Genomic DNA, 15,810 nt, shown 5'->3' with positions numbered 1-15,810 from the left:
TTTGAAGGCAAAGCTTTTTAATAATCCGAGCTCACGTTGAAGGAAGCGTTGTAATAAAACGAAGCTCGCCTTGAAGGTAAAGCTTTTTGATAATCTGAGCTTACCTTGAAGGCAAAGTTGTAATAGAATGAAGCTTGCCTTGAAGGTTGATCTACCACGATTTATCATGTTTATTTGGTATTCCTTTGCATGTAACACCCCAAACCCGAGACCATTGCCGGTGTCGGACCCGAGGGGTTAACAAGCCAAGTTCACATGTTTTTGCCCACCAATTTGACATTTCCAGTCAGGCTGGAAAACTGCGTCACTGTCGCCTTAAAAATCATATCTCGAGTTTCAAAACTCGGAAACTGGTTTCGTAAATTTTCCCTGAATTTAGACTCATATATCCATCCATGGATTTATTTCTAGGATTTTTGGTCGGGCCAATTGGTACATTTTATTAGTTAAAGTTACCCATGTTACAGGGATCGACTGCTCTGACCTTCGTGCGGTATAACTTGAATATCTCTCTGTATAGGGATTTAATGCTGGTTTCGTTTGTTTCTAATGAAACTAGACTCAAAATGGAATCCGTACATATAAGGTATGTCTCCTAATTCTTTTGGATAATTTATAGTGAATTTTAAAGTTGCGACAGGGAACCCAGAAACCATTCTGGCCCTGTCTCACAATAGCTTTAATAACTCTTAACCTGTAACTCTTATGACCATTTCGTTTCTTCCATATGAAAATAGACTCATCAAGGTTCATTTACATAGCTTATTCACTAATTAATTCCATTCCTATGAATTTTGGTGATTTTTCACATTCACGCCACTGCAGCTGGCAGCATCTGTTTTAAGGTAGGACTTACCTATTTGGTAGTCTCCATGATTCAACTAGTCTTGCCATACATAGGTTCATATATGATCATTTTAACCATGCCAATGGCTGATCATATGACCAACATTCCCATTTCAAGCCATAGCCACATCATGACACCAAATATATACATACAACCCACAATTAGTCTAAGTTCATGCTCCCTTTTGAGCCATTTTCGCATGGCCGTACATACTTACATTACAACGTATTTAACAAACAAGAGGTAGTCCTATACATGCCATCTCAAGTTCAATCAAAAATTTATACCAAAATGGAGGCTTGATAGTGTGGATGACTTGACTTCAACGATCCCAAATCCGATTGCTTGAGCGAAATCTAGAAAACTAAGAGCCAAAGCAACGGGTAAGCATTTTATGCTTAGTAAGTCTCAAGGAATGTAATTAACTCTAATTACAGCAATACATTCACATAGCCAAATGCATCATTTCATTAATACACATTCTTACTTCATACTTCATCATTATATAAGTTCGCAAAGCATCAATCAATTCAATAACTGAAATTCATTAGTCGATTGAGCGAATGTTGCTCAAACACGTCGACTTTCCAATGCACATATAACGTACCTTATCCTTTGGGCTTTCCGAGTGTACTAATTGAATTCATTTCAGCAACCAACACTCACCTCCAGCCCAAGATTCTTGAATATAACCGGATATAATCACGTGCACAAATGCCTTGGTCTTAGCCCGGATAGAATAACTTCATACGAATGCCTTGGGCCTTAGCCGGATATAGCCACTAGCAAAATTGCCTTGGTCTTAACCGGATATAATTTCAAGCATAATTGTCTTGGGCTTAGCCCGATATCATTCAATTTCTCATGCACACATACATCAATAATCATTGGACATACATATTTCATTTTCGTTACTAAGGCTCAAACACAATTATAATCATTAGCATATTCGCCTTGGGACTTAGCCCGGTGGAATTCAAATACTCATACACACATAATCAATAATCATACACAACCATATTTCATCTCACATAATTCAAGTAAGATCACTTCTTGAGGACTTACCTCGGATGTTGTCGAACGGCTTTTTCGCTATTCGATCACCTTTTCCTTCCCTTGTCCAATTGTGGCCCTCTTAGCTCTTGAGCTAATTCAACAAATTCAATTTATTAAAACCTCATTGTGCTTGCTTATGGCGAATATGACAAGGATTTTAAATGGTCATATGGCCACTCTTTAACTTGAATACACAATGGTCATGCACATTTTATACTACATCAAGCAATTCAATACAATTTATTTGAGCATCAAGGAAATGCTAAGGCCTTCAATAGGCTACCCAAGGCCGAATATTCATGTACATGTTGAGGTCAATTTTGCACTAATACCTCACAAAAACAGCATGCAATTTACTAATTAATGCTTTGCACATTGTGGCCCAAAACTTATAATATAGCATCAAGCACCTACATGTGTGCTAGGCGATTGTGCTTGCAATTTCACAAGCATTCTTCCACATCTTCTTCTTTAAACCAATATATTCATCACTTAGTTCATAACCAAAACATAATGTGCAATCATATATATGCATATATGAGCATGGCCGAATTTTCAAGGTGTCCATAGCCATCCAAAACACAAATTTTAACTAACATGCAAGAAGCATGAATCATGCTCAAGAATGCATCATGGCCGAATATGACAATCATGTTCCTTTTCAACTTCAATCATGATAAAACAAAGAGAAAACTCAAAATCTTACTCATGAGTAGAAAATCCTCATTGCATGCATCATCATCAAGCTTCACACTTAGCATGCAATGGCTTTATCACCATAACAACTTTGCCCAAATACCATTTCCATGGCATAACAAAGATTTGAGCCATGGCTAACATGCACATCAAGTTAGCAACCAAGTCATGCATGAAACTCCTAACACAACCTCATACATACCTTAATCTTGATGTAAACTTAGCCAAATCTCCTTCTAGGTCTCTTCCAACCCAAGCATGAAGCAAAAATCCTCCCCCTTTTCCCTAGTAATTTCGGCCAAGAAGATGAGAAAAGATGAACAAATTTTTCTTTTCTTTCCTTAGTACATTCGGCCAAGCCTATGGAGAAGGATGAACATTTTTTTTCTCTTTTTTTTTTCATACTCTTATTTTATTATTTCAAACATGCACCACTAGCAAAACATGTTTAAGACATGTTTTCTTTTGCCCATATTCATCACCATGGCGGCCACTATAGTCAAATTTGGGAATTTGACATGCAAGGACAACATTTCTAGTGTGCATCAATAGGCCACTTCCACATTTGCCTATCTCAAATTCTAAATTTTCTCACACAAGTCCTTTCTAGTGAAATTCACCTTTATAACACTAAATCAATCATCAAAAAATGTCATACATGAATACTCACATATTATAGGCATCAAAATAAATTTTAAATTATTGTTATGCCTCGGTTTTGTGGTCCCGAAACCACATTCCGGCTAGGGTCTATTTTGGGCTGTCACATTGCACTTATTTTAGCATGTTTAATAGTAAAATCAAGTCATTTTAGTGTTAATTTGTGTGTTAGTAATAAAAATGTGATTTTTAGTAGTTTTCATATTAAATCATGTTATTTTATATTTAAATAAGATTATATGGTTATGTAGGATTAATCAAGAGCTAAAGATTCATCTCCAGGATGAAACAACAGTCGATGTCGAGACAACAAGGCATGAAAGTCATGACACTGAAGACAAATGCAATAATGGGACCAAAACAGACTCCACGCTACGACAAGGAGGTACCCGATGTCGTGATGTTGCAATGATTCCTACACGTGTTGACTTCAATTTTAAGGGCAATTTGGGGTTATTTTCCAACACTAAGCCTTAAGTGTTGTATTAAACGAAGGGGCAATTTGATATTTGGATTAGTCATTACATAACTAACATTTATTCAAATCAGAGGAGGTTGGTTAGAATTATTTAGTAGATTAGTTTTTAGGTTAGGTTTTTTCTTAGAAAATTTTTTAGAGTATCTTTTTATTGTTTTTTTCCTTTTTATATTTTCTTTTTGTTTTTAGGTTGAACTTCTATTTTCTTATTAAACTTTGCATCCAGATGATTCAAGACTTCGTGATCAACCAGATTTTATCAATGAGAATTTTCTCCACCGAATCTTATTTTATATTTTGTTTTGTCCTTTACTTGATCAAATATTTATATATTAATGAGAATGAGTTTATGTGCTTTTATGACTATCTTGTATAATTTAATTGGTTAATCGATTATTTGATTAGGTTTTATTTCAATTCGATTGGGTTTTTATGTGATATTGTGTAATACCCTGAAAATTTTTATAGTAAGATATTATCCTTGATATAGTAAAATAAGGAAAAAAAGTGACAAAAAGGGAAATTTTGAGTTATGTCAATATTGAGAAGTATATTATGATATATTAATTCAAGAAAGGACTAAATTGTAAAAGTGAGAAAAGTTTTGTTGCACAAGAGTAAATATTCATAATTTGAGGGGTTAAAGTGTAAATATGAAAAAGTTAAAGGACCAATAGTGTAAATAATTTAAGAGTGGAATGATCTAGAAACTAAGGAAAATGGATGAATTAGGACCAAATTAAATAGATGAAGAACTATGAGGGACTAAATTGTAATTTTACCAAATTAAATGATGACTCAATGATGGAATTTTAAAAGATAATGAAGGGCAAAATGGTCAATTGGAAGAGAGAAATCTAGAAAGTAATAATGATGCTAGAGATATTTTGATATTTTATAATTATTTAATTAGATAAATATTATTTTATTAATACTTTAATAAGATATTTTATTATTATTTTATTAGTATATAAAGAAAGAAAGATGAGAAATTCTCATCCATATTTTCCCATGCACTAACGTAAGAGAAAGAGAGAAAGAAAGAAAGTTTTGCTTTCTTTACAATTTGGTCCTTTACCAAAAATTCACCATTTTCACCCAAAATCAAATGAATTTCCATAGCTACCAAGAGACAAAAATGTTAAGGAGAGCATGGGGAGTTAGAATATCAAGTTTCATTCAAGAAATAGAAGCTGGAGGAGAGAGAAAATCAAGTTAAAGATTAGTATCAATAGAACAAGGTAAGTATATCAAGATTTCAATATGTTTTTAAGTTTGTTATTATTGACAAAGCATGGAAATAATGTTATAGTAGAGTTTTCTTACATAAGGTCCTATGTTTTTGATATGTTAGTGAAGAGAAAATAAGAGAAAGTGATGAGAAATGGTGTAGAAAAAGAAAATAAGGGTGTTATAACATGGTAATTAATAGCTTGCACAAAAAGCAGTTTGGACAAAGACGAGAGACTAACTTTGAAAAATCACCATAAATTGCAGAAATCGAATTAGAAGATGAAAAAAATATGGAATTAAATCTATTGAGTATAGTTTCTCATAGAAGAAATAGTGTAAGTAATGGATTTGTAAATTTTGAGATATGATGAATTTTGTGAGACAAGGTCAGAATGAATTCGGGTTCCCCTGTTTTGACTTTGAAAAATCATAAAAAATTAAATAAAAATAATTAGGGGCTTAAATTTATATTTCTAAAACCTGAATGAGTATATTTTAAGAGAAACAAACAAGAACATCATTTGAATCCTGTATGAGGAGATAATTAATTTTTGGTGAAGAGGGTCGAATCGCTGTCGACAATGAGAACAAGGGTAACTTTAAAGAATAAAGCTGTACTTATTGGCTAAACCAAAAATTCTGAAGGTAAGAATATATATGAGTCTAGATTCAGAGAAAATTATCGGATATTAATTTGGAGTTCTATAGATCCAGATATAAATAATTTAGTGACTATGATGCAGATAGACAACTTGAATATTCATAAAAGTAAATAATAAAAATTATGGATAATGTTACTTACAAGTGTGTTATCTACATTAAGGATGTGGAATGGAGAGGAGGAGGAGGAAAAATATGTATGAATATTCATCTAGCATGGCTAATTTGCATATTTTAGGCTCAGGGACTAAATTGAATAAAAGTAAAACTTTATGGGAAATTTTGTAAACATGTCAAAAATGACCAAATTGCATGAAATGGATTGTTTTATTATTTAAATTACAAATTTGAATGAAATTATTAATTTAGTTCAAGATCGGGGGAAAACATGTTTTAGGGATTAAATTGAAAAGTGTTGAAATTATGAAAAATTCTAATATTTTATAGAATTCATGGATTGTTATCAATATATATGAGAATAATAGCTGGAAATAAGGATTAAATTGCAAGAATTTTATTTTCCTGATCCTAAGGATGAAATCGTCATTAATTAAAAGTTTAGGGGCAAAATGGTAATTTTGCCTAGAGCATTAATTAAATGCATTAGAATATGAAATGAATGAAAATGATGATCAAATTTATTTATAAAGATCCGTACGACTCAAATATGAGACTTGATCGTGGAAAAGAAAAGATATCAGATTAATGAAATTATAAACACAAACAAGCAATGAGGTAAGTTCGTGTAACTTGAATTATATTCTTAAATGATTGAGATTGTATGTTATTTATGTGAATATGATTTGAATGTTCATTGTATTAAAATTTATGAAACATTGATAAATTTGATAAAAGGACAAGAAATCCCGGTTGAATGAAAGGAAAATTCGATGGATCTCTGAAAAGAAATTGACAGTAAAAAGGATCTAGCTCGGACGGGTGATCCTATCCTGATATAGCCCTCCCGAAGAATATGTGTAAAGCGAATTTAGCCCGGACGGGTAATCCGAATTAGGGTCTGAATTTAGCCTGGATTGGTAATTCAAATCCAAGCTCATTAGAGTAATTGTCGTTGCAGGGGATTTAGCCTAGACTGATAATCCCGACAATACTCTATGAGTTTATATTCTGAGGATTTAGCTTTGACCGGTAATCCCACTTGTAAGGATGGGGTTCATGGAGTGTGCTCTCGATATGAAATGTGTAAGACCATGGTTGAAAGATACCATGGCAACCTGTGTGTAAGACCATGGTTGAAAGATACCATGGCAACCTGATATGAAATGTGTAAGACCATGGTTGAAAGATACCATGGCAACGTGACATGAAAAGAATAAGACCATGGTTGAAAGATACCATGGCAACATGACAGAAAATGAGTAAGACCATAGTTGAAAGACACTATGGCATCACGTCAAAGATAAATAAGACCGTGGATGGGAGACGTTATAACATCTGTTGAACAATTGATATTCAGGTAAAATGTATCAGATGACGAATGGTTATATGAAATGGTTGTGTGAAATGTTTACAAGAACTGGTCATATGGAAATATATGTACAAAAGCGTTGTATGAAATAATTATGAAAATGGATAAACAAAATAAGTATAAGTACATGGAATATAATTTATGTTAAGTTTGATATAAGCTATTACGAATAAATATACATAAAATATATGGAAATGATGAAGCATAAAATATTGATATAATGAAATGAATGATATATGCTTGTGAAGAAAGCGGTAAGAGCATGATATGTTTCATGACATGTACATATATGATTATCTTTGATATGTTGATACAAGAAAATTATGTAATTGAGACTATTATTAAACTCAAGTGCGACATGTCGAGAAAATAGATATATCAATGTTGAATTTATATGAGATATGTGCAAGTATACTAACAATGTTGCTGTTTGATGCTTATACAAGTGCCAAACTGTTGATTGAATGGTAATATATTTATTTTATATGATGCATTGAATCGGTAAGTATTTTAATTTTTTTAAGTGATCTGCAAATAGTAGTAATGCTCCGAAACCCTGTTCTGGCAGCGGATACGGGTTAGGGGTGTTACATATTGCCAAATTGCTATAATACTAAAAATGATGCCTCTAGTAGGTTATCTAGACAAATGAGACTGAAAGGAGATTTTCTTGTGCATCAACTTGGTAGATATGCATCTAAGTGAGACCGAACAGGTAGCTTAGGAGGTAATCCTTAAGTAGGAAGAGACTGAGAGGGTATTCTTAGGTAAGGGTAATTAACAATCCAATTGAGTTTGGATTTTAGCTTAATTAGTAATTAGTTAACTAATTGACTTTTTCATTGTTTAATTGAGAAATAGAAATTTCTTTAGTTGATAGTAAATTAGGATTAGTTTTATCTCAATTTGATTTTGATTTGCACTACTAATTTTTGAATCGATTAGATTAATACTTGTTTTTGAATAATTAATTTAGTAACAACATTTATCGATTTTTAACAATCCCTTAGGTACGATCCTCGAAATACTTTCATATTTCATTGTAATAAAAACTTTATTACAATTTGACACTATACGTTTGCAGTTAAAAACCACGCTTTAAAATTGTTTTATAAAACTGTTTGTTTTCTATGCATGTACACATGTGGTCAAAGGTGAAGATTTTTTATAATTCAAGCTCACCTTGAAGGTAACGCTATAATTGGACGAAGCTCACCTTGAAAGCAAATGCATTCTGATAATCCAAGCTTGTATTGAAGACAAATTTGTCATAAAATGAAGCTCTCATTGAAAACAAAGCTTTTTGATAATTTGAGCTCGCTTTGAAGGTAATGCTTTTTGATAATTCGAGCTCATTTTGAAGGTAAAGTTGTAATAAAACGAAGCTAGCGTTGAAGATAAAGATTTTTTACAATTCGAGCTTGCCTTGAAGGAAAAGCTTTTTGATAATTTGAGCTCGCCTTGAAGATAAAGCTGTAATAGAACAAAGTTAGACTTGAAGTTAAAGTTGTAATAAAACAAAGCTTGCCTTGAAGGCAAAGTTGTAATAAAACAAAGTATAGGTAATGTCAATGACCATGAAAATTGGGTTTCTATAACAAATAATTAATATCAATAATTAATTGAAAAAAGTAATATGGAAATTAAACCTTATCAAGGCATTAGTAACTTTAGCATGGCATATATCAACATAAAGGATATGTATACACTTAGATTATGGCACACATGATATGGGTAAAGAACAAAATTATGTAACAAATATATTTGTAAAAAAGTTTATATAAATAAAAATGAGGCTTTGTTTGAATGATAAGGAATAAATGTAAAAAACTAAAGAGGCATACATTCAAATTCTATTATGCATGTATATATTTTTCTATATCAAAGATATAAAATGACAAAACACCCTCAAAATAAAACAATTTGCTTTGTAAAGTAAGGGTGTTTTTTTGTCTTTTCCCAAGTGACTTGGTACCTAGTTAACTAATGACACCAACTCAATCATAGGTTGTATAATAAGTGTATATCGTTGAAGGATGGGAATTTGTACTTTCTTTGGTAAAACTTGTGCCAATTAGGCATTGTAACTTAGAGAAGTATTACACCCAAGGTTACTCAACTCTTACTAAGTTTACACTTTGGTCACTCAATTTCAAAAAGTTACAAATTGTTCATTGAACTATTTAAAAGTTATCATTTAAGTCATTGGGTCATTAAGTTTTTAACGGATGCTTGATGGTCATTAACTCACTATTCATCATAGGGTAAGCTACACTCAAGGTCACTCAAATATTTGTAAGTTTACACTTTGGTTATTCAATTTTAAAAAAGAGCTACAAGTTGGTCACTAAACTATTTGAAAGTTTTATGGTTTTAAGGACCTCTTTCACAATTTTATTCTAGTAATCTTATCATCATCTAGCCTTTTTCCTTGACAAGGAAACACATTGAACCATAGATTTTTCCTCCTTTTTTCAATTTTATGGTTTAATTTTCCTTGAAATGGCCTGAAGCTATGCTAATTTAAACTTGAAGCTTTAACGAAAAAGCTCTCGGGTCGTTGTCCATTGTCATTAAATGGCTGCCTAACTTGAAATGTTTCTTTTCTCAACGAGGCTTTCTACTTGACCTTTTGGATGGAGCTTCCATTGCTTAGAACTCTCTGACTAACTCTTGACTAAATCTAAAACATGTTAGTGTCCTTTTTTTATATATATATATTTTGATTTCTTTTCTCTAATTTTATTTTTTCCCTTTGCTTTTGTAAGTCTTTTTGGGGATTTCTAAAATAATAGACTTTCTTTCTTATTTTCTTTGCTTTTTTTATTTGCTTTAATTATGATGATAATGATATTGGGTTGATGGTTTGGGGGTGAGGGTGTGTGAATTTCTTGATTGCCAATTTTCTTGAGTTTTGAATGAATGGGAAATGGTGAGTGGATTAAAAATGGAGGGTTGCTAAGTTGGTTGGGTTAGAGGTAAGGCATGGGGTTGACAGAGGCTTTGTTAAGGTTAGGGGCTTGAGTTATTGTTGATACTATTTGGATTATCAGGTTGAATGATAATGATGAAAATATTGAGTGACCATAGTGTAAACTTGTAAACTTACTAATAGTTCAATGATCAACTTATAAATTTTTGAAATTGAGAGAACAAATTGTAAATTTACTAATAGTTAAGTGACCAAATTGTAAATTTACCATCCCTAGATCTTATGCTCATTAGCAACTTAATAGGCCAATGAACAACTTTTAACTTGTGAATAATTTAGTAATCAATTTGTAAAATTTTGAAATTATGTGACCTAAGTGTAAACTTACCAATAGTTGAATGACATTGGATATAGTTTACCCTAATCTTTTTAAGGCTTAATCCACTACTTGGTACCTAAACTATACCTTTTTTCCCATCTTTGTGCCTAAACTCTTTTTTGTTTACAAATGGTATCTAAACTACTTTTTTCCTCCAAGTTGGTACATTTGTTAGTCAAACCGCTAAGTCTACTTTTTTTAAGGGCTTAACCTATAAATTGGTACCTAAACTATGTCTTTTTCTTCTTTTTTTTCCATTTTGGTACCTAAATATTTTTTCCCAAGTTGGTATCTTTGTTAGTTCAATTGTTAGTCAATCAAGGTTTTCAGAACCAGATCAATGATTGAACCAATCAGGTCACTAGTTCTTGGTTTAATCAGTTCATTCGATTTCATCAATTAAATTATTAAAAATTCATTAAAAAAACTAGAGAAAATCAATTCAACAAGGTTTTTTTTAGCTCAGTCCAATTGACCTGTATCGATTAGAAAGTTAATCAGTTCAACTCCTATCTCCGAATCAATATTTTTATTGATTCTTAGTTGATCCAATCCAACCAACCAATCTGATCTACTTATGAAAACATTGGTTTTGATCGATGAAAGAAATTTTTCGATCCTGTCAGGGCAAGCAAGTAGGCGATGAAGTTCAAAACAAAATTAATCTTAGTATATTGATTTTAGAATGGTGAATTTTGAGCATTCTTGACATTACCAGATGTAATAAAGGAACAATTAAGGGGAAAAAACAAAATAAAGAGAGAGATATTAGGTAAAAGAAAATAAAAAAAAATAAAAGAATTAAAAAATTTATATGACGTGGTAGTCTATTATTGGCAGGAATATTTTTTACGGGTATAACATGTTGATGTAAAATGGGTAGGAATAATAGTTTAGATACTTCTTGTGACCCTAAACAATTTAGGTACCAACTTGAGAAAAATACACTAATTTGTTGGTTAAACATTTTTCTAATGGCTTCACTAACAGTTTAACTAATAGAGATACCAACTTAGGAAAAGAGAAATAATTTAGATATCATTTGTGACTAAAAAGATTAGATACTAAGATGAAAAAAAAGTACAATTAAACTTTTTTTTATATAAATATATTTATTACATAAATTTTTTTTACCTAGTCATAATCCTATAATTTGAACTCAACTAATGGATCGATTAACTAAAGTAAGTTCAAGCATGCCCGAAATCAGAGTTGGATTTACAAGTTTACCTGTAGTAAATTTAGCGTGCGGAGTTGAAACTTGTAATGTATAAAAAGTATAATAATTTGATAATTTATTTTTTAATTTATTTTTTATGTTTATGTTATAATAATATTTATTGTATAATAGAAAAACAAGTATTTTTCAAAAACTAGTAATTTTACCCAATTTTCAATAGTCTTTCAAAAAGTTACTTTTTGACAGGAAAAAGAAAAACTAAAAACAACTGGAAATAAAACATTTAATCTCGTTCACCATAATTACAGTGAACCTTCCTTCATCCACTCCTTGATTACCGTTAACCAGACCCCACTTTCAGATATCCAAATGAAAATCATTCATCAAAGGTTCATCAAACGGTACTGATTTCAAGAAAGGGTAAAAAGACTGTGGGCCATATTTCCAGACAAACATTACTCACCACCATTATTATAATAAGGAAATAAAAATAAAAACAAAAAAGGAAAAAACCCTAAGAAATGACATCCTTTGTTTTCCCACTACAGCAATAAAAAAAAAAAAAAGGAAAAGAAAACATTTCTTCTTCTTTTTCTTCTTGTTTACCACTTTACCTTATCGTTTGAGAAAATGGAAGCTCTTGATATGGCGGCTTGTTTTGAGGACAACTTACTGGACTTTGCTTCCGACGTCGGAGAGGAGGACGAAGACAAAGAACACAACAAGAAATCCTCAACTTCTTCTTCTTCTCTTAACCCTAACAACTCTTGTTTTTCAGTAAGTGTTTTCTTCTTTCATGGATTTTTTATGTTCTTCAAATCAAATTATATTTGCGTTATAAGGTCTCGACGGGTCTAACTTGGCTGAGTTTTCGTCGAACTCGGGGGGCCATTTTCCGAGTTCGGGTTGAAAGTGATCCGGGTCGGGTCAAATCCGAGGGTAATGAATTCAATTACGTTTCTTTCTTTTTTTCTTTTTTTAATTTTCCTATTCTCGAAACGGATGGCTTATAATTAGTGGAAACTGATTCTCGCATTCCTATTGGACCCGATATTTTCATTCGGACAAGTTTATCCATCAAGTTTATTCGCGCTAAATGGACAAGACCGCGTAATATGGACATAATGTTGAGGGTATTTTTGGTATATGAAATAATTCAAAAGGGAGATATCAATTATTTATCGTAGCAATAAATTTCTAGCGAGACTTCCGTTTTCGCTTTCCCCAGAAAAAAAAAAAAAGAAGAAGGAATTGATACGAGCACTCCATTATTATTTTTAATATCCTTCCAATACGAAAAGTCGGTTTTGTCCAACTTTCGAACATTCTCTTTTACTTGTCGGACGTGGATTTTGCTAGACCTACTTTTGTCTTTTTCTTTCCAACTAAAGTACCCCATGATGATAAGTAAAAGGAAAAAAAGGGAAAAGAGGTTAACAAAGTTGAACTCGTCCGAGTCGACTGAGTTAACCAGCTGAGTCAACTTTTTATTACCATTTGCAGGAATTTGCAGAGGAAGAACTAGAATGGTTATCAAACAAGGATGCATTTCCAGCCGTGGAAACGTCATTCGTCGATGTTTTAGGGACAGCGACAAAGCACCAGAGCTCGCTAACCTTAGCCAATGGAAACGTTGTAATGTATTGTTTTGGCAACGTTAAGATCCCCGTAAAAGCGAGGTCCAAGCGTCTCCGCAAATGCAGGGACCTGAGGGACCACGAAAAAAATTGGCGGGTTCATGAGAATGTGAAGACTTCGAATGCCACCGCAAAGGGAAATCGTTGGAGGACTATGGGAAGGAAATGCCAGCATTGTGGTGCAGAAAAGACACCGCAGTGGAGGGCAGGGCCACTTGGGCCTAAAACACTTTGCAATGCTTGTGGAGTGAGATATAAGTCGGGGCGTTTGGTGCCTGAGTATCGTCCAGCAAGTAGCCCTACGTTTTCCAGTAGGTTGCATTCGAATTCCCATAGGAAGATATTAGAGATGAGGAGGCATAAGCAGTTGGGGTTTCCTTCAATGAAGCCTATGGATAAACGGTAGTGTTCTGGTGTGCTGAGCACTGCCATTTTTTTCTCCCTTGTCTCTCTCCATCTCTTTTAAAATTTTGGGTTTTTGTTTTGTTTTATTTTTTAAAAATTTAAGTTAGTGTAGTTACTTTAGGAGTAAATTAGGAATTTGGTTGTAATGGGTTTAGATTGGATTAGTGAAAGTTACTTTTTTTTTTTTTTTTTTTGCTTTGATGAAGTTGAAAATCCATTTGGGAAATTTTGACTTTAGTGTGTTTTGGTTGGTTGAATGATGTTTTTCTAAATACTAGGAAAAAAAAAAAGAATAGTCTGTAATTGTTTTGCTCTAACTCTTGAATCGTTTTTCTTTTTTGTCTTGGTCAAAATGTGGACTGCAACTCAAGAATGAGGGTTTTGCTAATTTCTGTATTTGGGTTGTAATGAGTTCATGTTTGATTATTTTCAGCTGACTTGTTTGTTTGGATAGTGAGAAAGTTGCCATTTGTGAGCTAGCCTCCAAGGTTGTAACACAATTTAGTTTAAGTTCTTATTTCCATGAATGTATCAAATACGCTAAAAGCATTGTAAACTCTAATCTGGAGAATCTTATGTCCGTAATCCTATATATTTTTTCATGCATCGATTTTTCTTTTAGGACGTTGGTTAAATGTGTAAATATCGACAGATTTTTAGTGCATAAATCATCAATTCGGTAGATTTCAAGAGAGTTCATGGCTGGATTAGATCCCTGAATTACTTTATTTATGTTATGCTCATTGATTTGGTTTTGTTTTAATGTTGGCCTGGTAATAATTGCATATGTCAGCAAGCAAATTGTCATCTTGGGAAAACATCAAGTAATTGAGTTGTTTTGCATGCAAAGAATTTCTAGATAGAGAGACATATGGATGTAAGAAATAATGTCCTTAGTTGCAGAGATGAGATTTTGTCAATGTATGTGTTTTGAATGCTTGTATCTGCTTCCCTCCTGTCCCCCCTCTTTTTACCGATCAAAAGAGAATGAATGTGGTTATAATGAAGCTATCGTGCCACAAATGCGATGAAACTTGGTGTTTGGCAAAGGGCATTGAACTCTAGAAGTTAAGATGTTAGTGTTGAATGTTATGGGTTTGTTGTCTTCATCAATTGAAGCAGATTTTTTACGAATATGACTTGTGAAACATGTGAGAGTTGCAACCTAAGATGTAGCTAGGGAAGGCTTAATCTCTTTCGTAAGTCAAATAAGGTTGATTGAAGTTTTAACTTTGTTTTTGAGGCTTTATATCTGTCAATTATTGATGGCAAGTTATAATGATTTATTTTCTACATGTATGGACTTGTTTTGCGCAAGAAATCATGTCTACATATTGCTCAACTTTTGAAAATCATATGGAGTGGAGCAGTGAAAATATTTAATGTGTTTGTGTCATGGTTCAGCTCGTGAGCAACGCACCCAAGGGTGCGGAGTGGACCACCCCAAGTGCAAATGAAGGCTCCCAACTGTGTATGACAACCTCCAATGGTGTGGATGGTGGCCACCAAAGGTTCAGGGAGGCCCTTTTTAAGTGCAACATGCTTGAAAAGCTGCACATGCAAGAAGAATAGGTCTAGGGGTTCTAGAACGTCCGGGAAGAATTTAGAAATTTGAAGAGATAGGAACTTATTTGAACTAGGTAGGACTTTTCGGAAGGTCTAGAATACTCTTAAGATTGTATAGAAATGTACAAAGTTGTATAGAATGTTTTAGACATGTGAGCTTGATAGTCTTTTGAATTCAATTGTGACCGTTGAATCAAAAGGGCTTAGCCTATATAAAAGGATACACCTTTCCCTCATTTGTTTTAAGTTAATTTATTGAGTAATAACATTTTTGCATTCTCCTTAACTCTCTTGTGCTTGTCTATGCCTAGAGGCATGTTAAGTGTCTAAGAAAGGATTGAAGGTTGATTTAGTCATTGTTGGCGTAAGACTCTTGTCTAAGGTGGTGTGTTAGCGAAGTTAGAGTTTCGAATCATGTCAAGTGGTATCAAATCTAGTGGTGTGCTCTTTGTGTGTGTGAAAAGGCAAATGATTTCAACAAGATAAATGAACAATAAGGGTGCATGGTTGAAACCCGAAGAGTTACACAAAGCAAGAAAGGAAACCTAGTGATAAAAGAGTAGATCCACGTAGTCCAAAAATTAATTTGAAG

General features: G+C 32.9%; 1 protein-coding gene across 1 annotated transcript; it reads left to right on the top strand.

The window, feature by feature from the left end:
- Positions 1-12,041: 12,041 nt before the first annotated feature.
- On the top strand, positions 12,042-15,504 carry LOC108454337 (GATA transcription factor 1-like). Its single transcript, XM_017752761.2, has 3 exons — positions 12,042-12,387; positions 13,114-13,649; positions 15,057-15,504. Exons 1-3 carry the CDS (start codon positions 12,241-12,243, stop codon positions 15,061-15,063), a joined length of 690 nt encoding a protein of 229 aa, XP_017608250.1. The 5' UTR covers positions 12,042-12,240; the 3' UTR covers positions 15,064-15,504.
- The last annotated feature ends 306 nt before the right edge of the window (positions 15,505-15,810 follow it).

This window comes from Gossypium arboreum, chromosome 9 (assembly GCF_025698485.1).
Source record: "Gossypium arboreum isolate Shixiya-1 chromosome 9, ASM2569848v2, whole genome shotgun sequence".
NCBI classification, from domain to species: Eukaryota; Viridiplantae; Streptophyta; class Magnoliopsida; order Malvales; family Malvaceae; genus Gossypium; species Gossypium arboreum.
This window is presented reverse-complemented; position numbering and strand designations above follow the sequence as displayed.

Coding starts and splice junctions, on each gene's coding strand:
- LOC108454337 (XM_017752761.2), top strand. CDS start 12,241: ATGGAAGCTCTTGATATGGCGGCTTGTTTTGAGGACAACTTACTGGAC. Junction 12,388..13,113: donor CTAACAACTCTTGTTTTTCA/GTAAGTGTTTTC, acceptor TACCATTTGCAG/GAATTTGCAGAGGAAGAACT.